General features: G+C 41.0%; 1 protein-coding gene across 1 annotated transcript in view; it reads right to left on the reverse strand.

Annotated features, from left to right (window-relative positions):
• Positions 1-3,642: 3,642 nt before the first annotated feature.
• The window catches only part of RALA (RAS like proto-oncogene A), a 30,937-nt gene continuing 12,481 nt past the window's right edge, over positions 3,643-22,098 (reverse strand). The window contains exons 2-5 of the mRNA XM_030510759.2: positions 14,598-14,755; positions 13,562-13,770; positions 9,994-10,168; positions 3,643-5,606 (exon numbers count right to left, since the gene is read on the reverse strand). Of these exons, the coding sequence (XP_030366619.1) occupies positions 5,484-5,606; positions 9,994-10,168; positions 13,562-13,770; positions 14,598-14,711 (621 nt within the window). The 5' untranslated portion in view covers positions 14,712-14,755 and the 3' untranslated portion in view covers positions 3,643-5,483. The remainder of the gene's footprint in view (positions 5,607-9,993; positions 10,169-13,561; positions 13,771-14,597; positions 14,756-22,098) is intronic.

The following is a 22,098-nucleotide window of genomic DNA, read 5'->3' on the forward strand; positions in this document are numbered from 1 at the left end:
AGCTGGTCTTGCAGTGGAGAACGTCCAGCAGCCTCGAGCGGGCGCTGCTCTTCCCGCCTCAGCCCCAGGAAGTAAGTCCAGCAGCTGGAGGACTTCCTCTGGGATGCCTTCGGCCTGCTCCCGGCCATCTCTGCCAGGGGACACAGGAGGCTGCTCCCTTTCATGCTGTCCTGGGGCATTCTGACTGCTGCGTTGCCGGGTGCTGGCACTGTGACATGGGGGTGACGGGGCTCCCCATGCCCAGCCCTGTCCCCACCCCTGCGCCCAGCATCCCCTTGTCCCACTGAAACCAAGCTGTGCAGCTCCGCCGTGAAACACACCCATTGCCATGTTTCTATGGGATACAAAAGGCGCTTAAGCAACGGGATAAAGCTTTCAGAGCTCATTTGTCACCTTAATCTTTTTGAGAGTCATTTCTAGGAGAAGATAAAAGAGAGGAGAAGAGAGGAGTAGAGAATTGAATTTAGCCGGTCTTGTAACACACTGGCAAAGAGTTGGTTTGAAGCGTAACTCAAAGCATGAATTTTAGAGTCACGGAATGGTTTGGGTTGGAAAGGACCTTAAGATCATCCAGTTCCAACCCCCTGCCATAGGCAGGGACACCTTCCACTAGACCATATCAGCCAAGGCCTTGTCTAACGTGGCCTTGACCGCTGCCAGCGTTGGAGCATTCACCGCTTCTTTGGGCAGCCTGTGCCGGGGCCTCACCGCCCTCACAGGGAAGAATTTCTTCCTTATATCTAACCTAAATCTGCCCTGTTTAAGTTGAAACCCATTCCGCCTTGTCCTATCGCTACAGTCCCTGATGAAGAGCCCCTCTCGAGCATCCTTGTAGGCCCCCTTCAGATGTTGGAAGGCTGCTGTGAGGTCTCCACGCAGCTTCTCTTCTGCCGGCTGCACAGCCCCAATTTTCTTAGCCTGTCTTCACATGGGAGGTGCTCCAGCGCCCTTATCGTCCTCGTGGCTCTCGTCTGGACTTGCTTCAAGTCCTGCTGATGTTGAGGACACCAGAGCTGCAGACAGTACTCCAAGTGGAATCTCGCGAGAGCAGAGGAGAGGGGGAGGATCACCTCCTTCAACCTGCTGGTCATGCTTCTTTTGCAGTAGTCTAAATTTTAGCTCGTCAAATCCCGTGTCATTTGAAATCCTTGGTACTAAAAGAGTGTCTTTTCAGCTCAAAGCCCTCTGGTGGGGGGGGCCACTCCTGGCAACGGAATTGGTCCCAGCCATAGAGGCCTTTGAGCACCCCCAGGACCCTGGCAGAAGTAGAGCAGCACTGCTCCTAGGCTCTCCTTTGGCCATTGGTGGTTGGCCACTTTGGAGAGCGAGTATTGGGCCAGATGGACCTTCTCTCTGGTGCAGTACTGGTGTTCCCAGGCTCTCGTGTCTCAGTATGTTTTGACGGAGTTTTCGGAAGTCAGTGAAAAATATCAGTGTTGCATTGCAGATTTAAACAATGCTGCAAATAACATCCCTCAAGCAAAGAAGGTGGTAACCGGACAACTTGCAACCTTCTCCGCTCCTAAGAAGCGTGGGGAGAATAATAACTCTGCGTTACCTTGAATCCCAGATCCTCCTCCAGAGCTTCCGCAGCAAGAGCGCGCGTGGCAGCTCTCGTGGCTTCTGTGGTGTGTGGATGAGGCTCCTCCCAACCTGCCTCCAACCTCTTTTTACTCCATGCTCACAGCACAAGGCCAGGAGGCAGCATTAGCAACATCAGTGGCTCACAGGCTGTAATCATTTATTGCCCACCCCCTTGCAGGGAGGAATGCGAGTGAGCTCTGTGTAGAGGAAGGCAGAGGAGTGGAGAAAATGTAGGTCCAACACTATTGCAGGTGCTTCCCCAACTGTTACTCAGACTGTAAGGAAATAACTGAATTGACAGCTCATACGTAAGGATTTACACCTGAGAAGGCTGCTTACCTTTAGCACACAGTTTTAGGTTGTAACCTGTCCTTCTCCCCGTTGCTGCAGAATGCCATTACAGCCCCCCAGCTAATGGCTGTTCACTGTTACAGGTCTGAGATGCCACTGACTCTACTTCTACTTCCACTTCCCTTTGCCGTCCCCTTTTCCTTCTCCTCCTCTTCTCTCCTCAATTTGTGTTACATTATTCACCTCCCAGGGGCTTTCACAATCCCTCCCAGGTGTAAGTTGTTCCAGAAATGATCTTTGGTTTACATGCAGGATCATGGCCGCGTATCCAGTGTAACACAGACCCCACTTTCATGTGTAAATATTACCGTGTGCAATATTAACAAGAGGATGGTGGAGGCAAACTGATTTTCCCAACAACTTAAACTTGGGTATTTTTCCATTCTGTACAGAAGAAAGGGGGTTGGAGGGGGGTGGTGGTGAAGATAAGGGGAGAGTGCACGGGGAGGGGACAGTGGACATTGGCCAAGTCCAGCCTCAGGACACAGAAACCAAATTACAGCTTCTGAATATTCTCCCAAAATGGACTGTACCAGTGAGATGGCTGGTTAGATCCAGCCAGGATCTCTTCGAACATGAGCAGAGGCTTGGCATGTCTCTGCTCCTGGGCAGACCTCAAGGAGGGCATGTTTCAGCATCTCTTTGACAATGAAGCTTCAACCAAAACTATTCCAGTCTGGCCAATGTATTTAGATCCAAACTAAGCTTACACTCCAGCAGTAGCAACACTAGCACCTTCCCTGCCATTCAATTTTAGTAACAAGCTCAAGCTCCCACCAAAATATGCAAGCAGAGGTTTATTTCAGAAGTCATGTCTTAAAAACATACCCAGACACTTATTTAAGCTGAAATCACAGCCAAAATTTGGCAAGAGCAAGACTGGAAAGAAACAGCTTACACACATGACTATACATCCACATGGCTGGAAGAGCCAATGTGTCTCACAGTAATGGGAGAAAGTTTAGACAATAAGGTGCACCATTAGTTTTCCCCCATTTCAATTCTCAGTTGCTGTAGGCTCAGTCTTACCTTCTGATCCCGGTCTGGTGCAGCTGAATGGACTGTATGCATTCCTGTCACACCAGCCACCGTGCTGCTGCTCTGCATTTTGCACGGGACTATCACCCTGTAGAGGACATCCACCCACCAGACTCTGGAACCAGAGAAGCATTGGAAAGCTTCATGTCCCAAAAGGGAAGCCAAGCTTTTTCAGTAAGCCCTTTTCACATACGCATAAATGAACATTTGGCTCCTGTGGATGAATAGAGCAAGCACAAGGCTGAGATATGGAGTGTGTTTTATTGCATGATGATTGCCAGAGGGGTCATTCTATGTGCTACTCTGATGTTAACGGGGTCCCTATGAATGCGCTACCTTGTGATCCCAAAGGTGACTGTTGTTAAGTAACTGTGTGCTCATCAGGAGGCCACAGAAACTACCAAAGAGACCACAGATTTCTTAACCAGCATTTTCAAAAGTCAACTGAGGTTTTAAAGCTACAAAACTACCTATAGAAAAATACTTCTGGTACAAGCTTACCTCTGTTTGCTTTTGGCTTTTTATCAGACTAATTAGGTCTGATCTAATCTACAGTTTTGTTCACACACTCATAGAAAAGGCTTCTGGAATACTTGGGTTTAACTGCTTGACAAGTGGCATCAGCTACAGCAAAGGTTATCAGGAACACAGCAATTCACACTGCACAAGTATTTAAAAAAACTGGAAGTTTATTCATCTTTCAATGGCTCAAATAGCAAATAAAAGGACAGGACAAGGCATCAGCCAAGACAAGTTTCATGTGTCCAGTGGCTTCATAACACCTCAGTTCCCAGTATACAGGTTCCAAAGCAAAGTCACAAAGTTAGTGGTTAGACTCCCTGGCTAAATAGACCCAAATGAGTACACAGTAAGATGAAGACTGGCTTATTTGCCAGTTAAATGAGTAACTTCAATTCTGCACTTGGCAGTCTACTAAATGCACATACAAAATTCCTATTGATAAATATTTAACATGACAAATATAACTTCTACGACTTGAGTCCCTAAAATGTCTGTTAGCATGAAAGTTAAATATTCGTTACCTAGTCTGCTTGAGCACATTTTCAACTGTCAGTTATAGGCATACGCATGTATAAAAAGTGTAACAGTTTATGGAATTGGTCTAGCCTGTCTTACCCCAGAGGAGCCCAAAACCCTCAAACATTCTGGTATAGTTTTAGTTAAGATGCAGCATCCTAGCTGTGTGCTAGTATTCTTGCTGTTCTGAAGCAACTGAGGCAGTATGTTTTGTTTGGGGATTTTGGATGCTCATGGTAAATGTTTCTGTATTGCAAAGCATGTTTGATTGTTTAATATCAACATTAACTAGAAAAAGTAGCTACAGTGTTCCCCATTTGAAAATCAACATAAACAAGACTGAACAGTACAAAACCTGCAAAGAGCTTCAGCGTTAACACACCATGTTCCCACAGCAGAGTATCAGGAACACAAAAGAAATAAACTGATGACACCAGAATTTCCCAGACAACATCTTAACTTGAAACACAGCAGCACTACTGAATCAGCTCCACTCCACCCAGCTCCAGGGAGTTAAAACCCAAGGAACAGCTAGACAAAAATACTACTTGCCAAAGGGAAGTTTCAAGGTATCAGCACATTGAGTTTCAAACAACCATTCCAGGCTTAGATGTGCCATAGGCTCATGACTTCAGTCTTGCATGTATTCTGAACTTTTAGTTTTAAGATACCATATTGTTTACCAAGTTCCAGATGACAGAATATGCTCTGTATTATTCACAATACCAGAGTATGGCACACATGGAAAGAACAGACACTGCTAGCAGGCAGCTAGTTAGCAGAATCGTTCACAGAACTGCTCTCCGGAGAGGTCAGTCTCGCACTGATGCGCAGGGACAGTCTTCATGCAACAGAGTTGAAAATACACCCTTGATTAAGCAACCTGCTATGCTTAGGTTTTGAAATTAAGGCATATTCAAATGTTTCAATGTGAAAGATTACATCACTCTTGTAGGTTAATCAGGTAATGCAGAACCACATTTAATTTTCCCCAACAGAACTGTTTGCATATCCATTATTCTTTTCTAATTTGCATCAGTCCATGACAAAACAACTGCACATCGCTTCGGTAGGGATCGTGTTCACAATTGTAATTTTCAAGGCAACAAAAGACAAGATGAATTGACAGTTACCAGTGATAAAAAAGTATGCTTTACAAGAACCCACAAAGTAATACTCCCCGCTCTGTTCACTATTAAAGAAAGACTGCCTATGCAACACTACATTCAGAAGAAATGTGAGAAGGTAGGCAATTCTGAAATGGACTGAACTTTGCTTCTCTGGAAGCCACATCATTTTTTTGTTTTTCAGTGAATTTGACTTTCAGTGCAGCTCCAATTCATGCTTTTAGTGGTACATTACAATTTCCAACATGTTAGAGAAATTTCAGTCACTTGAGCCTTCAATGGCATGCTTATAAATTATGTGTTTTATTAGTACGGTCAGGGTAGGAAAGGAATTCAGGGTTTTGATTATAAAATGCAACATCTTTCTCTGATCCTCTTAGCTAGGCTTTTTCTTTTCTTCTTTCCATTTTTTTCTTTGCTGTCTTCCATTTTTCTGGCTCTAATTTCTCTCATTAAATCAAAAAACACCTAAAAAAAAGATACAAATGCAAAAACAGTCACAAGACATATGAGTTAATTTAAGCTATCGCTGATTATATCCATTTCAGTTGTTTAGAATAAAGTCAATTACATGTCATTAGTTTAAGCAAACAAAGCTAAACTAATCCAACAAATCTTTCACTGGCTTTGAAGGCCAACTTGATCTGATATAATCCTGCTTCTTTCATGGCACCATAATGTTCCCCATTTCCTGATATTTGCTTATGAATCCTGACAGACCGTTTTCCACAAGGATTGAAACAAGAGTCTCACCACGAGCCAAGGTTTTTTTACATGTATTATCTACATCCTACTGAGGAGACTCAGGGAAATCACTTTGTTTCAAGTTTTTTCAGCTGTAAAGTGCAACACGTGAATGCAGAAGTAGGTAGCATACACTGAACATTTCACAGCCAGTATGTCCCGTGATGCAAGTCTAAACACAAAGTGACTCAGGAAGCAAGAAAAATCAGCATTTCCTTCAAAGCAGAGTTATTAATCTTACAAGTACATAAACAATTTTTTAGGTCAGGTAATCCCAAAGTACACGTGAACTTAGTTTTCATCAAGTGGTTTAACAGGAAACAAAAATGACGAAGTTGGAGCTACACCAAAGACTACTGCCAGTTAAAGCCTTATGACTGGACTACTTAGAGCTTCTTTATTCATTTGAAAAGCAGATCTTACCTTGACTTGCAGGAGGCTACAGCAAATTATCATTTCATCTTTGTAAATTTATTGTAGGAAATCAGCTGAGCAATTTATAAGAACTTCTTCCTCTCAGGAGATATTCCCTAGATCTATGTCAGGGGATCTGATCAATTTCCATGAAACATGGGCAGTAGCACAGGCTGAATAGCTCCTCTACAGAACTCAGTATGTTTTTATTTGCAATGACACTCATTTAGTATTGACTGCAGCAAAAGCATCGACCTTCATTACATGGAATCCAAAGAAAGTCAATGTAACTAAACATTTTTGTCAAGAACTAAGATTACCTTTGGGTTCCTAAATGGGCACTAAGTTACTTGCTTGTACTTAGATCTGTGCTGTCAATTTGCTTAAGCACTGACACTGTATTTAACTGTCTGGTGTACACAACCTTCTAAGATGATGCTTAATGAGTCACCTTTATCAAAGTGAGTAGAAGCCGACCACGATTTCTCCAACTGAGCAAAGCCACTATTCTGGATTTCAGAGAAGGCACATTTCTCCTAGAATCGTAACTTCAGTTCACATAACAAACCCCATAGCTTCAGATGCTGCAAGTAACTAAGAATACCTGGTATTTTCTAGTGCCAACAAAGCCTCCCACACTATAGTGTGTCAAAACCTCATGTACAGCATGTTATTTATAGCATGTCAAATTCTGTGTGGTACATGCTAATCGGGGTCCATAACACCACCAGCTCCAAAAATAAACCTGGAGCTCTGTAGTAGCCTACCATGGGTGAGCAAGAGCTAATGATTAGAGAGCTATTCAAAACATATATATACACACAGGTCTTTTGTCTCAGCTGCTAAGTGACAGCAAAGTGGATTTCAAAGAGTGGGGAATTTCTGCGTGAGTGTATTAGATGGATGTGAACTGCAATCATGCACCAAAACTAAAAGATGTAGATTTTTTACAACAACAAAACCAAAAAAACCCAGAGACTCAGTTCTGATGCATTTAACTGACTTAATTTTCTCTACAGAACAGCATGAAGATCTTGCTGTAGTACGGAACAACCCATGTCTTCAGGAAGACAACTTGAGAGGAGAGAGCAGAAGAGAACCCCCTACAGCTCTCATGCTGCAACTCAGACAGCTCAGACGTAAGGGTTTACATTAGAGAACTTGTCACTGTGTGATCAAGTCTGTCACTGGCTCTGAAAGGGAACTTAGCCCCTTAAACTAAACTACTTATTTCTTTTGCCACACATCTCTCCGTCCCCTGCCCTCGTCTCCCCTTCTGCCCTTGGATCCTCCTTCTGCAGTTCTTTTCATTCCTCTCGTTGCTGCCCATGGCCCTCGCACCTGCCCACAGCCCTCAAAGCCTCCTGCTGCCATCGAAGCCGCCTGCTTCCTCCATTTTCCTTTCCTGATGAGTTCCTCAGATCAGCTTTAAAAACCATCCCTTGTAGCCTGGCAAAGGCAAGTCACAGCTACACAAAGCAGCAACAGGAAGACAGGCCAAGCAGTCCCTGCCTCCTGAAGAGTGAGGACTTGAAGGATGAGGATCAGGACCAACCACACAAAAGAAGAAGAAGGTGTGTGGTACCATGGGCTATTCCCCAAAGCATGACACCTACCAATGACAAGCAGGCATTTGAAAAGTGACAGCTGCTGATGGGCAGCAAGGCTGGAGCCCTTCCAAGCACAAAACGAAATCCACACAGAAATGAACAGGTATTGCTCATGAACACCCACACTCCAGGTGCCTTATCCATGGATGTGGATATCCATCATTTACAGAGTTCTTCAGAAGTCAATGAAAAACATCCATGTTGCATTGCAGATTTCCATAATGCTATGAAACCACAAGCAGGGGCACACCCTGGTTGTCATCTGCTCTGCCTCTCAAATGACAAAAATGACTTCTCATCTAACAGGGGCAGCCAAATTCTCCACACTTCCTTCATGTTAGATACAACCTCTGTCTGTCACAAGCAGCTAAGGGCGTCTAGCACCTACCTCCTCAAGTCAGTCTCGACTCCCCAAAGTTACAAACACTCACAGCAAACTGCATCCGTAGACGTGGTACATTATTTTTAACTGCTCTTTTGACACTTCCCTAGGCTATTTCAGTAGGCATTTTGGCAGTTATCAGATAAAACAAAAGAATCACTGGTTTAGGCTCATTCTTTAGAGATGACTAATATTTAACACATTAGTCTGGCAACATTTCAGCCAACAGGTCTCCTGTTTTGTTGCACTAAACACCCTCCCAATCTCGTTTTTCTTCACAAAACAAGCAAAAAGCAAAAATAACAACAACAGAAGCATACCAACTGTGCTGAGCTCAGCTGAAGGCAAACACCAATCCATTACTTTCAGGATTGCAGTCCTGAAAGTGTCTAAAATATAACACTCAACTGCTAGTTATCATCATGCCTCCACTCTTAGCCAGGACATCCATGAGGCACAAGCTACATCTTACCAGAAGATCCCTTCTTCATGCCTGGAATACTGACAACCAACAAGCCATCATAGCATCAATCAAGCAAAAGAACGTGGCAAATGGACAACTTGCAGCCTTCTCCACTCCTAAGAAGCGTGGGGAGAATAATAACTCTGCGTTACCTTGAATCCCAGATCCTCCTCCAGAGCTTCCACAGCAAGAGAGCGCGTGGCAGCTCTCATGGCTTCTGTGGTGTGTGGATGAGGCTCCTCCCAACCTGCCTCCAACCTCTTTTTACTCCATGCTCACAGCACAAGGCCAGGAGGCAGCATTAGCAACATCAGTGGCTCACAGGCTGTAATCATTTATTGCCCACCCCCTTGCAGGGAGGAATGAGAGTGAGCTCTGTAAAGAGGAAGGCAGAGGAGTGGAGAAAACGTAGGTCCAACACTACTGCAGGTGCTCCCTCAGCTGTTACTCACACTATAAGGAAATAACTGAATTGACAGCTCATACCTAAGGACTTACATCTGAGACTTTTCCAATGTGTGATCAAGTCTGTCACTAGCTCTGAAAGGAAAGGTTGGCATGCTGAACTAAACTACTTATTTCTTTTGCCACACATCTGTTACTCTTGCAGTCTACAAGGCTGAGAGTTATTCTGAATTCTGTATTCCAGAAAGCCTTGCTTTTTAGGGTTATAGCTGAAATACTTTCAACTAATCGATAATTTATCTTCTTGGAGAAAAAGATTCTGTCTCTTATCTCATGACCAGGTTTTATCCCTGGAAACTCATGAGGCTCTTCTAGGCTGTTCAAAGCTTGAAAGAGTTTATCCATTCTGCATCAAAGGAACATGAGTGTAGAGAGGGCTCCAATTGCCCCCTTCCCTGCTTTTGTAAGCTGTTTTATCCTGGCTGAGGATCAGACATTCCTCACTTTTCAGAAGCAGATTGTCTTCTAGTTATAGAAATTGCAGTAAGAAGTCTAGGAGAAAATAGCTGCCTCAAGAAATTTGTAATAAAATGAAGTCTTGTATAACGACTCCTTGCGGTTTAGGATTGGATAAACTGGTTCTGCCTAACATTTTCACTGTCCTACATGAAGTCACCTAGTCATGCACTCCTCATAAGCTAAGGGAGAAAAGCATTTGATTCAAATTTCACAAAAATAATTGCTAAAATAATGAACATATAAAGTATGACCCACAGAAAAGAGACAACAAGTAAAAACTGGTGAGGAGACTCTTTGTGTTAAGAGGCCAGTTATTACCTTGTCAACATTAGCTCGTGTTTTTGCAGAAGTTTCCACATAGTTAACATTCCACTGATCAGCTCTGGTTTTTGCTTCCTCTACAGAAACTTGTCTTTTATCTTCCAAATCTGATTTGTTACCAACTAGCAAAAAAGGAACATTCTCATCTTCTTTTACTCTTAAGATCTGCTCCCTGGAGGGGAAAAAAAAAAGGAAAAAGAAAATTAAGCTTTCCATGAAGTACTATTCTTAGAACACAAAAAGACCTCAGACTAAATACTCTTCCATCTTACAGTGAAAACCCACGTATTCCTTTTATGAAGCTTACATAACAGTAAAATCTTAAACCTCATGATGACATTATACAGAATGAAGATAGAGACAGACAACTCATCCTCTAGGAAGGAAGGAGGTGAGTCAGTAAGAAACTAAAAGAGTAGAACAAGACTGGTTTAGGTGAGAATTTATATTAAGAAGTCATTCCTTTTAATAAAGGTGTTTCTGGAGAGCATTTACCCTTGTCTTTATATTACTATTTGTGACTGCCATTTTTAAGCTACCCAAACTTCAGGTTCACACTTCATTTTTTTCCTGATAAAAATACATGTGCCGTTTTTAATGCTAATAAAATGGTTTATAGCATACACCAAGAGAAAAGTCTCTTCCTTTCAGGAATCTTTTGCAAGTCAGTTACACTCAGTCTCTGCAGAGCCCTTCATTCAGTTACAAGCCAATGTACAGATACGAGTTGTACATGCATCAGATTTTTAAGGACAGACCCTTCTAGTGTGTGAACTACTAGGATGAAGGGTTTAAAGTTGTAAATAAAACCCTGTACTACAAACGGTTTGGTACATAAGTCTTCAACACTTAAAGAAAATGACATGTTTTCTTCTAACTGGAAATGCATTAAAAATACCAGGAATAACAGTTTTCCCAGAAGAGGCACATCCCCTATGGTGTCTCAGAAAGGAATATATAAAGTTAGTAGCGAGATGTAGCCCTTTACTGTGGAGCAATTTCTGAAAGGTCAAAAAAACACAGGGAAACAAATTCCTTTTGCTGGCTGAGGTAAAACCTGTTGCCAGATTTAAAGTTGAATGGAGAGAAGCTGAAGAGAGCTCATTAACTGATATCCTAAAGGGCCTTGATTTTGCATACAGCAGGATCCTACTGCTGTTATCAAAAGCTCTGAGCAGCAGGCAGTCTTGTGGAGGAAGTTACTACTCGCTGAGAAACTGCAGATAGCCCAGGATTAGTTTTTTTTAAACCAACAAATACGTATTTGAGGTAGCTTGTAACACCACATTCAGCTCCGAGGTGTAGTTAAAGCAACATTCCTCCTCTCCCCAACAAATACCCGCACAAGTGTTTTAACAGGGTCCTGCAGCTATCCAGAAGTAGTTTGAACAGACAGTAGGTTAGGAAGGGTGGCCAGAGAGAGAAGAAAACTCAGTGTGTTGCTGCATTATCTGTGTAAATAAGACTTCTGCTAAAAACTGGTTGCTTTCAACACTAATTTGTTCAGGTGATGCCAAACAATTTCACCACCAAGAAAGTTAATCTGACAGCAATCCAGATGGCAGTATTCTCCTTTGAGCCCTCTCTGAAGACTGGTATCTTCTAAACAAGAAATGTTTAGACCTCGAGCAGCAGTAAACAGCTCTGATGCTGGAGCTCTGCCATTTCAACAGGACAGAATTCTATAGAAACAAACATCCAGACTGTTCTTGTCACTTTCTTTCATATCTGTCTCTTAAGGAGTATTCCCTCAGGCTGCTCAAGAATGCCAAAGGTATTTTAATTGTACCTTCAAGAGATACAGGTTACTTTGACACAGAGCAGAAGGAATGCAATTTTTCTGAGTTACGTTTTAGCATTTAAGCTTCTACAGTTTCAAAGGCAACTTGAAAGGCACTTTCACATTTGGACTGGATAGAGTCTTAATCTCTTCACTGAAGGGATTTTTATTTCCATTTCTGCTGTATCAGTACGTGTACTGTCAACACACACCCTTGCTGGAAAAGTAGGACTTTTTCTAGAGCCATACAAGATCATGTACTTTGAAGCATTAACAGGATTTTAAACAGATCTGAATAGTTCATTTTGCACTCTAGAGAAGCTCAACTATACTAAATAGTCCCCCACGGCTGACAATACCACCAGCCTGCAAACCAGTCAAGGCCTGCTCCTTTCTCCCTTCCTCTCAAAATATACAAACACACACATAAAGACACACAAAAAACCTGAACACCAGAAGAGGAAAATCTCACTTTCTCCCCTCTCCATACCTCTTCCTCCTCCCTTAGAGATGATATTAAATATATTCTGATACGTAGAGTTCATTAAATTGAACTGTGACAGTATCTCCAAGAGGCCTTATTTCAGTGGAATGCAGATAATTTCCTTTTGTATTTGTTTCCTTACTTTTCTCTCAAAGGTTATCTCCTATTCCACTACACTTTGGACTGTTAAAAAAAAATCTGGTCTTTTTTTGTCCTTTTTTCAAACGCAGTGCTGAGTGATTTAAATAGTGCTTTCTCTCTCAACCCAGATTAAACACCTCTGCCTGTTCAATAGTCTCTTACCATTTTAAGGATATCGACATGCTGCATACCTGAAAAGCATCTTAAAAAAAACTTATCCTGTTAAATCCTTATTACTCCACGAAAATCCAGTTCCAAATTTTGTTCTTACCACATTGCTCCCTATTAAACAAAATCCTGACTTTGATGGGAAGTGTGAATGCTGTGCAGAACTCCATGCACAACTTGTCTTGTAAATTCAAAAATACACATCGGTATCTTTTACAGAGAAAAATTCCATCCAAGCAAGACTGAAGGGGCAGATTTACAGCAGGCCTTTACAGAAAAGGCACAGCTACTACAGACTATTCAAAGATACTTCTCACTGCTGTTGTTCATAAAGTCACCTTTAAGAGGTAGAAAGACTTGTGTTGTGTTATTGATGCTATGCATTTCACTCTCACAGAATACAATTCACATACTTCACATCACCAGTCATGGTTCTTCTGCACAGTTTTCAACTGGAATCTGGTCACAGCGTCTTTATAATTACAAAGTATTCTAGTATAAAGCAGCTGGACATGCTATAGCTGCCCTTCTGTTCCAGGTGGTGTGCTTCACAGGTCAAGATAAACACAACATAATCCTCTGTATGAAGCAAAAACTAAAAAAACCAGGACGACCCTGCAGTATTGTACTTACATTACATGCAACCATACAGCCTACAAGCAATTTTTCTCAGCTACATTACATCTACTCACAAATACTGCTTCATAGCACAAGTGCCAAGCAACACTGATTTAAAAAGCGCAGAAGCCTTTTGAATGTTGCTATGTATCTGCTCTGTGGCAATAGCCTTTTTGGTATTCAGAAACACAGCAGCAAAGATATTTGAAGTGGTACTGATAGCAAAGGCATGGCTAGGCACCTCTTCAAACCATGATGTGACTACAGTAAGAGTTTTCGTCCAATCTGGACTGTCATAAGGATATTACAAAACAAACAAATCACTTGTCATTATCTCACTGTAATTAGAATAATTATCTTGCCTTGTAACTTACCTGAAGTCTGCAGTTGCTGCAAAGGATTCCAGCTCTGTAATAGAGAAGACACAAAGAAAGCCTTCTCCACTTCGGAAGTAGTTGTCTCTAATTGCAGCATAGTCCTCCTGCCCTGCTGTGTCCAGTATATCAATTTGGACTTCTTCCCCATCCAGAACCACCTTTTTCCTGTAGCTGTCTGCTTTGGTGGGCTCATAATCTTCAACAAACTAGAAAAAAATAACAACCTTCATGATATAAAATCATGCCTATACATGGCAAATGCTTCTATTTGCATATAAAGGATATAACAAACATCTTATATGGTTACAGTAACCAACAAGCATATGTATTTTGGCTATGTGAATTACTCAAATGATTCATAGTTAAAGCAGGTTCTCCATCAGCCCAAACAGTTTATAGGTTTTGGCTTTCCTCAGCCATTACAAGGAAATTCTAGAGGTAACTGCAGAACATCAATGTCTGTGCACTTCCAAGCCTCTGCTTCTGGTCAAGCACAACGTCTGTCTGTGGTCCATTATGCTACCAGGCAGGCCTGACTGAGTATATTTAGTATCAATTTAAAAGGACACTGAACCCATAACTTCTTCGTTTTAATCACAAAGAATGATTTTTGCTGGGAAAAGGTAAGGAAACAAGAAACTTCTCTTCAAGAGCAGCATAAAAAAACATGAAAAAAAGGTCATCATTTCAGGCATCACGCAACTCACCTAAGTGAAGCAGCTTTGAGCTATAATACCTAAATAAGTCCTAATAAATAAGGATTATTTTCAAATAAATGAACAATGACAAAATATACAGGTTATGTGCCAGAGCATTGACTTGCTTACAAGTCTGAAAAATGCTAAATTATACCTTCACAGGTATCTCTAGAGCAAATCACTGATCTTAAAAAGTCTTTTTGTTCAATTTAATCTGACTTCCCTACCACATCCTATACATTTAGGCTCCTTCTGGAAATAACTGTACTAATGAATGTTTAAATAACACTATGTAGCAGACATTTCCCAAGATAATTGCTAGTGCAGATTCTTACCTCATCATACATAAATTGTAGTGTTAATGCAGATTTTCCTACACCACCGCTTCCCACCATGATGACTTTGTGTAAAGCCAAAGAATTCTGTCCTTTAGGCTTATTTGCTGCCATCTTTGGATTGCAGAAAATTCACAAGTATAAAATGAAAAAAAAATCTGGAAGAAAAATATTGCTTTGTTAGTTTTCTTTTCCTTCTCCCACATGCACTGTTAAAAGTGGATTTGTTTCAAACCCCTACATATCTAAGGACTCAATTTTCACTGAAGATAGCAGAACTGAAGCTATCTGCTTTTTCATTGGAAGCCATTCCACAAATTATACTGAGCTCATCCTTCCTGTAGCAAGAGCAGAGAAAGCCTTCAACATTTGGAAGGGGCACAAGAGAAAGCATCCAAGAGCAATTAAGGGAAAAGATTTACATCTTGGTATGTAAAGACTTTCAGGGACACAGTGTTTGTCAAAGAGTTCTTGGTAGTTTACTAAGCAAGAATCTAAAAAGGAAGCCACAGGGAGTCAACACTATGCAGGAAAACATGAGATATGACAGCTGCAGGGGAAAGAAAACAGACATGTGAAGGAATTTCCAACTTAAATAGCAAGCACCAAGACGCAGCAACAGCAGCAAGGATCAGACAGTGTACTTTTCCAGAGAAAAGCACACAAATGTGTCACTTCAATTGTAAAAACACCCCGTTTCAGTAAGTCAATCAGGAACTGAAAGAATAATCTAGTTTACACAGAGTGAAAAGATTCAGCTTGCCTTCCTAGGCTACAAATGCAGTTATTCCATATATTTGGAATAGCTGTCTCAATCCCACCACTGCTTGCTCAAACACAAATCTCTTCTCCTCACCAAAGGGGTCTGTGACAGTTAATTCACACACAGTTTCACGTGCATGTGCACATGGACAAAAAGTAACAATCCCATTAGCTTTTTATAAAAAATCAGGTTATATTTTTAACAGATCTCCAACTACTGTCTTCCCACACCTTCGTTTCATTCCCTCCCTATCCTAACAGTAATATAATGGTATTCATGTTATTTGAAGACAGAGTATTTTGTCAGCTTGCATAGTTCTTAAGACATGGGAAAGTCCCTGCACAGTAACAGGATGTACCCTCCTCCAGAGATTTAAGGTCAAAACAAGCTCTGATGTCCAAAAGCCACAATGACATCTACATTACAGAAGATACAAAAACAAGAGACATCTATAGCAGCAACTGAGAACCAGATGTAACTTAGATTTTGTTAATTAGAAAGCTCAAAAAGAGCATGCTCACATGGCAGCACAATTTAGATGTGTACAGAACTATCAGATTACAATCCAGTGTAGTAACAAGACACCATTACCTCATTACCTTTACCCAGTGTGATCATTTGACAATCTCACACCAAAATTACATCCTCCTGCATAATGAATCCCCCTTGTACGCAGCTTAATCAGAATGCATGACAGCTTTCTGAAAACTTACATCAAAATCCCTAGTTGAGGAACGTGAGCAGTGAGGCAGTAAGTGTAAAAACATGGTGACTGAGGCTTCGCTAGGGATGAAGTCAGTCCTTCCTGGAATTAAAACAGATGAAGAGGTGCACTGGTTTTGGCTGGGACAGAGTTAATTTTCTTCAGAATAGCTCAGAGTGCCATGTTTTGGATTTGTGATTAAAACAGTGATCACACACAGATGGTTTAGCTATTACTGAACCGTGCTTACACAGTGTCAAGGCCTTTTCTGGTTCTCACATCCTCTGCCAGCAAATAGGCTGGGACAGCTGACCAAAGGGATATCCCATGCCATGGCTTAGCAAGAAAAGCTGTCAGGGAAGTTTGCTGGGGCTGCTGTTGTTCAGGCACTTGCTGGGCATTGGTCAGCGGGCAGTGAGCAATTTTTACTTATTTTTAAACATATTAAATTATCATTATCTCAACCCATGAGTTTTCTTACTTTTACCCTTCCAGTTATCTCTTCCATCTCCCTGGCAGGGTGAGAAGCGAGCGAACAGCTCTCTGGTACTTAGCTGCCTACTAAGGTTAACCCACACCCTATGTGAAAAATCTCTCCGGATCACACCAGTGCCACTTCCCATTCTACCATCAAAGAATGCTGAAAATGTAACTGAAAATTAAGTCCCCTAAATTGTTTTCCCCAGGAAGATTATGTAAGAGAAATGAGCACGAGTAAGCTGCTGTACTAACTGTAGAGATATTGTAGAGAAATACAACTAACATTATGATACCGGTTCTTTTAAAAAAGGAGATGTATGAGGACAAAAAACATTTCTCTTTTGGCCATCATGGCTTAAAAAGAACCATTGCTTGCTTTGTACTCAAGAGGGAGCACGAGAACACGAAAATAGTTCCAAGCCATGTGTACATTTTCAGCCTACTACACTGCATTTTGAACTCTGCACTTCTCTCTTAAAAGGAAAAACATATCCTGAAAGTCATGCTTGTTTAGTTTTACTGTGTGCTTCAGACGAGAAGCACAAAGAAAATTCCTCTGAATTTGTCATCAACTGATGACAGCTCAGACTATTCTTCTATAAGCACTTCAATACTCGAACAAGTCCAAATGAATTCCAACAGCTGAGTTTGTGAAAAGCAATCTGAAAAAACTCAAATACACAATAGTAATGTTTGACTGTAATATTTATTGTAAATTAACCTAAAGTCTTTAAGTAGATTGAGCAATGTGAAAATTCATATTTTACCAGAAGTTGCAATTCAACAAGCAGTGTCCCAGCGTGACAAAGAAAAGCTGCCACTTCTTGTACTTTGTGCAACAGTTGACACACACTTGAAAAGCCAAAACAATGATGCATTTTTCAAAGCCTTGATAACATCCTCCCAAAGCAGCATAAGAGACTGAGTCAAAGAAAGAAACTGGGAATTAGAAAAACCTGACCCAACCAGTCAGAGCAGTATCTCAAGTCATCAATAACTGTCAGTGAAGAACATTCCAGTAAGATACTGAAGATAGTAAAACCATGCTACCACTGACTTCAAATCTTAAAGATAAGCTTGTCATACTCTATCACATTTTGTAATGGGAGGAGGCTCAGGGAGGTCAATTTGCTCTCAGGTTCTACACAATCCAATAAAGATATAATGCTGGCAAAATTCAGGCCTGGTGAACAGTAGACAGTGTGAAAAGAGAGATAAATAAGTTACAAACAAAGCAAGTACAGTTTGATACTGAGCAAACAACACTCAATCCAGAGAGACTGCTTCAGAATAAGTATTCTGCCAGTGAGAAGAAAGACCTTGAAAGTGGTAAGTTTTAAACTGCTACTGCATACTTCTACCTGTTTCAGTCTGCTTTCAAAAGCAAAGAGGAACACAGATTCTGATTTTAACAGTAAAGCACCTGAGACACGTGCAAAGTATTTTTTCTACCTTTAATTTAAGTAGCCTGACTTATTTTCACAAGTAGTATTAATCTGGCTCATATCTAGTTTCTGAATTGTTCTGCTTTATAATTATGATAAAACTGACAGAGACTGTGGCAAGAATCCTGTTGTATGAAGCTCAAAAAAATCATACTTTCTTACTATGTGTACTGTGATTATTGGTTTTTTTAATCTTCACAGTGCGAAACTGTTTGGGGATCAGAAGATAAACACAGGCTTATCCTGCAGTAGAATCAATCCTCTGTCACCCTAGAGCAGAGCGAGGTTCACACGGAGCCAGGCGGGGTGTTGTCAGTAGCTGTATTATCCACTGAGGCAGGTCAGCGTTTCACCACACCCACTGGTAATCCCCATCGCAGCAATGCAGCTGATGACATATATGAAAGTTCATTTTTAAATAGTTCTTTGTGTAGTCCAACAAGTTGGAAGGGAAGTGAAAGCTTCACTGGCTCAACAAGGTACTGCCATGCCTTCACTCAGAAGGGCAAGAACATTGTCTCACCACCACCCTATGGATCTGTCCTCACCTCCGCTTCAGATCAACTCCTAGGAAACTACATTTCCCAACATGCTTGAGCAGATAAGGGCACAAACAAGTGAGTTACAGTGGCTGCTCAGCCAAAGCAAGCAGTTCTCAAAGCTCCTACAGCTGCTTATTGCCTGCTTGCAGATAACTACCTCCACAATTCTGTGCTCCATTTAGCGGCAGCGCTTCCAATTGGAGCCAGGATCACTTTTGTAGAGCCAGGTTAGGGAGCAATCAGATAAGAATTGCAGGAGTAGGACTTACAATTCATGTTTGCATCAGCAATGGCATCTTGTCCAAGTCTAGAAATGCAGTCAAAGGAAAGAAGAGTCGGCAGCTAAATAACTTTTCAGATCATCCACGGTGATTAAGATCATGTAGCAATGAACTGTTGCCTGTCTTGAGTGACTGACTTCTACCTGTATCAGTGCTAACTTCCCCAGAGCTTCACACCTTACACAGAAGGGTGCAAGAAATACAGTGTTCTCTCTGGTCCCCCCTGGATTTAAATACAACATTCAGCTCCAGGCACCAGAGGAGTGAGCTGGGAAGCGATCCTGTCAGGGGACTTGGGCACAGTAAGCGTATAACTCCCACCTAAAGTCCTGGAGCACAGAGTGTTTATCCAGATCCACAAGAGTAAGGAAGATGATCAGGTGTCAGCACAAAAAAAAGGTTTTTATATCCAGTGACAATATTTTCAGGGAAGATATCTTTGCAAATACATGGCAAGGAGGAACTAAAAAGCAGGAATTCTTGATCTCTCTACATTAGTCTTTATTTTGTCCTCACATCTAATTCTTCAGCCCGATAAACTGAGACCTAAAAATGATTATTGGTGAAAAAAAAACTGTTTTTATCCTCTCACTCATCTTGCTCACCTGATCAAATTCAGAAGGCTCCTCTTAAGCTGTCCTATTTCTCAGGTGGCTTTTTCTTACGGAATAACTTGCTCCAAAACAATTAATCAAAGCATGCTTCCTTATGTATCTGTGCCATGTGTCCTCTGCATCCCTCCTCAGTGCAATAATCCCAACATTCACATACTAAAAGGGAGCAAAAAAAAGCAGCCAGAGTAGCTGCATACCAGCCTAAAGAGAGCAAACAGCCACCCAGCTCAGGTTGTCTCTGTTCCTTTACAGGGTGCACTGGTACAGATTTCTCCATCTTTAGCCAGCAGCACGTATTTGGGAAATTTATGGGAATAATCATATCTAAGATACCTAAACCTCTGTCAAAATGTACCCAAAACTAGCCAATAGGCCAAGAATTAACAAAGAACAGAGCATGTGATCAGACTAGTTTTCTTAGAGAATGTGACTAAAAGAGTTCAAGAAGCCTGTTTTGATCCCCTGGAGCCTTGTAAATGCAATGTCAACAGCCAGGGAAGGAGAAGCATTACACCCAAGTCACATCATTACAGGCACAAATTCAGCTGGCATCTTCTGCAGCGCTATACATAAAGCTGAATGCAGGCTTTGTGAAAATGCAGTTGTCCTTAACAGGAGGACTTTGATTTGCTGCAGGCATTTGTTTGAAGGGGACTAGTTAAACATAGCTTTGTGTTTTAAGATAGTTGGTACAGTTAGTATAGTAGATGCTAGATAATAAGTAGAGATAGTGGTGCCTTTCTTCAATTACAAAACAATTTCTTGTATTGTTATTTTTATAGCCTTCATAAAACTATTACATCAAAACTGAACTTCAGTTTGTTTCCTTTCCTTTAACAGATTACACAAAGATTTGCAAGACTGTCACATTAACTTCATTACCCACTCACTTTTATGATGAGTAACTTTCTTCCCTGAAGACTGTTTTATATAATGAGCATCAATTACAACCAGTAGCTGATACATGGCAGCACCTGCTTTGACTCTGTTTGTTAACTAAGTTAGAATTTGATACATTTGAAGGGACAGGAATAATTCAATTATGTGAGCTACCTGCACAATAATAATAACTACAGTTAATATGCTTTGACCAGAATAATTCCAGAAAGGCAAAGTATTGTATCACTCACTTAATGAACAATTAAAGAAAATTTAGTAATGGAGACTGATGTTGTTCTAAACAAATAACTCCAACTTTTTTTCTAATTGAAGAAACTAATACCTGCGCTACTCTCTACACTTAGTATTATCTCTCACCTCCAGAAATATTAGCTACAAGTTCTTATCCCATTCTGAAGTGAAAATTTATAGTATTTGATACAGTAATTATTATATTTAATACAGTAATTATTATACAGTAATCCCATCTTCTAAAGCGAGTTTGAATGTTCTCCAATATTCTTAATTCCCACAAAGTGATTCACAGCTCTGCTGCCTTGCATGACCTACAGAAAGTTCAGCTTTCAAGAAAAAGCACAGGACCAAGAATATTACCAAGTGTCAACACAGGAAATTCCACCTGAATGTGAGGAAGAACTTTACTGTGAGGGTGACTGAGCACTGGAATAGATTGCCCAGAGAGGTTGGGGAGTCTCCTACCCTGGAGATATTCAAGACCCATCTGAACACAATCCTGAGCAATGTGCTTGAGCTAAATGACCCCTGGTGGTCCCTTCCCACCTCAACCATTCTGTGATTTCCTGTCCCCAGGGACTATCAAGCAATATAATCTCATCTGTTATTATTAAAAAAAGTCACAGTTTCATCCAGTTACTTCATTCTTTATTGAGTCTATTTGTTTCAGTTTGGTTAACAACGTCAAAATTATACGTGAGAATGTATTGTTTAAAAATGATCAGCAGAGACTAGCACACTAGATGCAAAATATCTGGAAGACACCTCAGGAATGACTCAGATATTCCTGCAACAAAAGCGTTCCTGGAAGTGAAGGGAGGCAACTCCAGGCAAGCAGAGTCTAACCCTCCCAACAGCTGCTTTTAATTACAATATTCAAACCAGATCAGCAGAAACAGCCCATGACCCAGAAATAGATACGATACATGAGGACATCGGACGGGATACATGATGCCAGCTGTTTTAACAACTGGAGAGTAAGGAAGTTTTTTAGGTTAGATCAGCATTATTGTAATAAGTGTCATTCCATGCCTCAAGTTTGACCCGTGTTTTTATTACAGTTTTAACGTGCAACATCTGTCAAGCTCTGCATGAAGTAACATCAGTATTTTATTAAGGAAGAACAAATATTTCAAATATTAAATAATCCCTATAAATTTTAAGTGATAGCCTAAAGAAGAAATCGAACCCAAATATTAAAACCTATCTTAGAAATGACTAGCCTCATGAGACAATGAAACAAGCTGCCTGAACCTCAACCTGAGAACAAGTTAGAAACACTTTCTCAATAAGTCCTTAGCTTTCTCCTGAAAATAATCCTTTGACATAAACCCGTTCCACTGGGAGTCTGGATTCATAGCTTCCCATGACTTTAACAAGCAGCTAAACCACATTCAAGGTTTTGTAAGAACCCTTCTTTCCAAAGCTTTCTAGTGCGCACCATAAAAGAAGGTGCTTGTCTCTCCTACACCCACAAAACAAATTTACTAAGGTGACTACACATCTAAGTAAAGGGTAGAAAACTGACTTAAGTTCTAT

Source organism: Strigops habroptila, chromosome 1 (genome assembly GCF_004027225.2).
Source record: "Strigops habroptila isolate Jane chromosome 1, bStrHab1.2.pri, whole genome shotgun sequence".
NCBI classification, from domain to species: Eukaryota; Metazoa; Chordata; class Aves; order Psittaciformes; family Psittacidae; genus Strigops; species Strigops habroptila.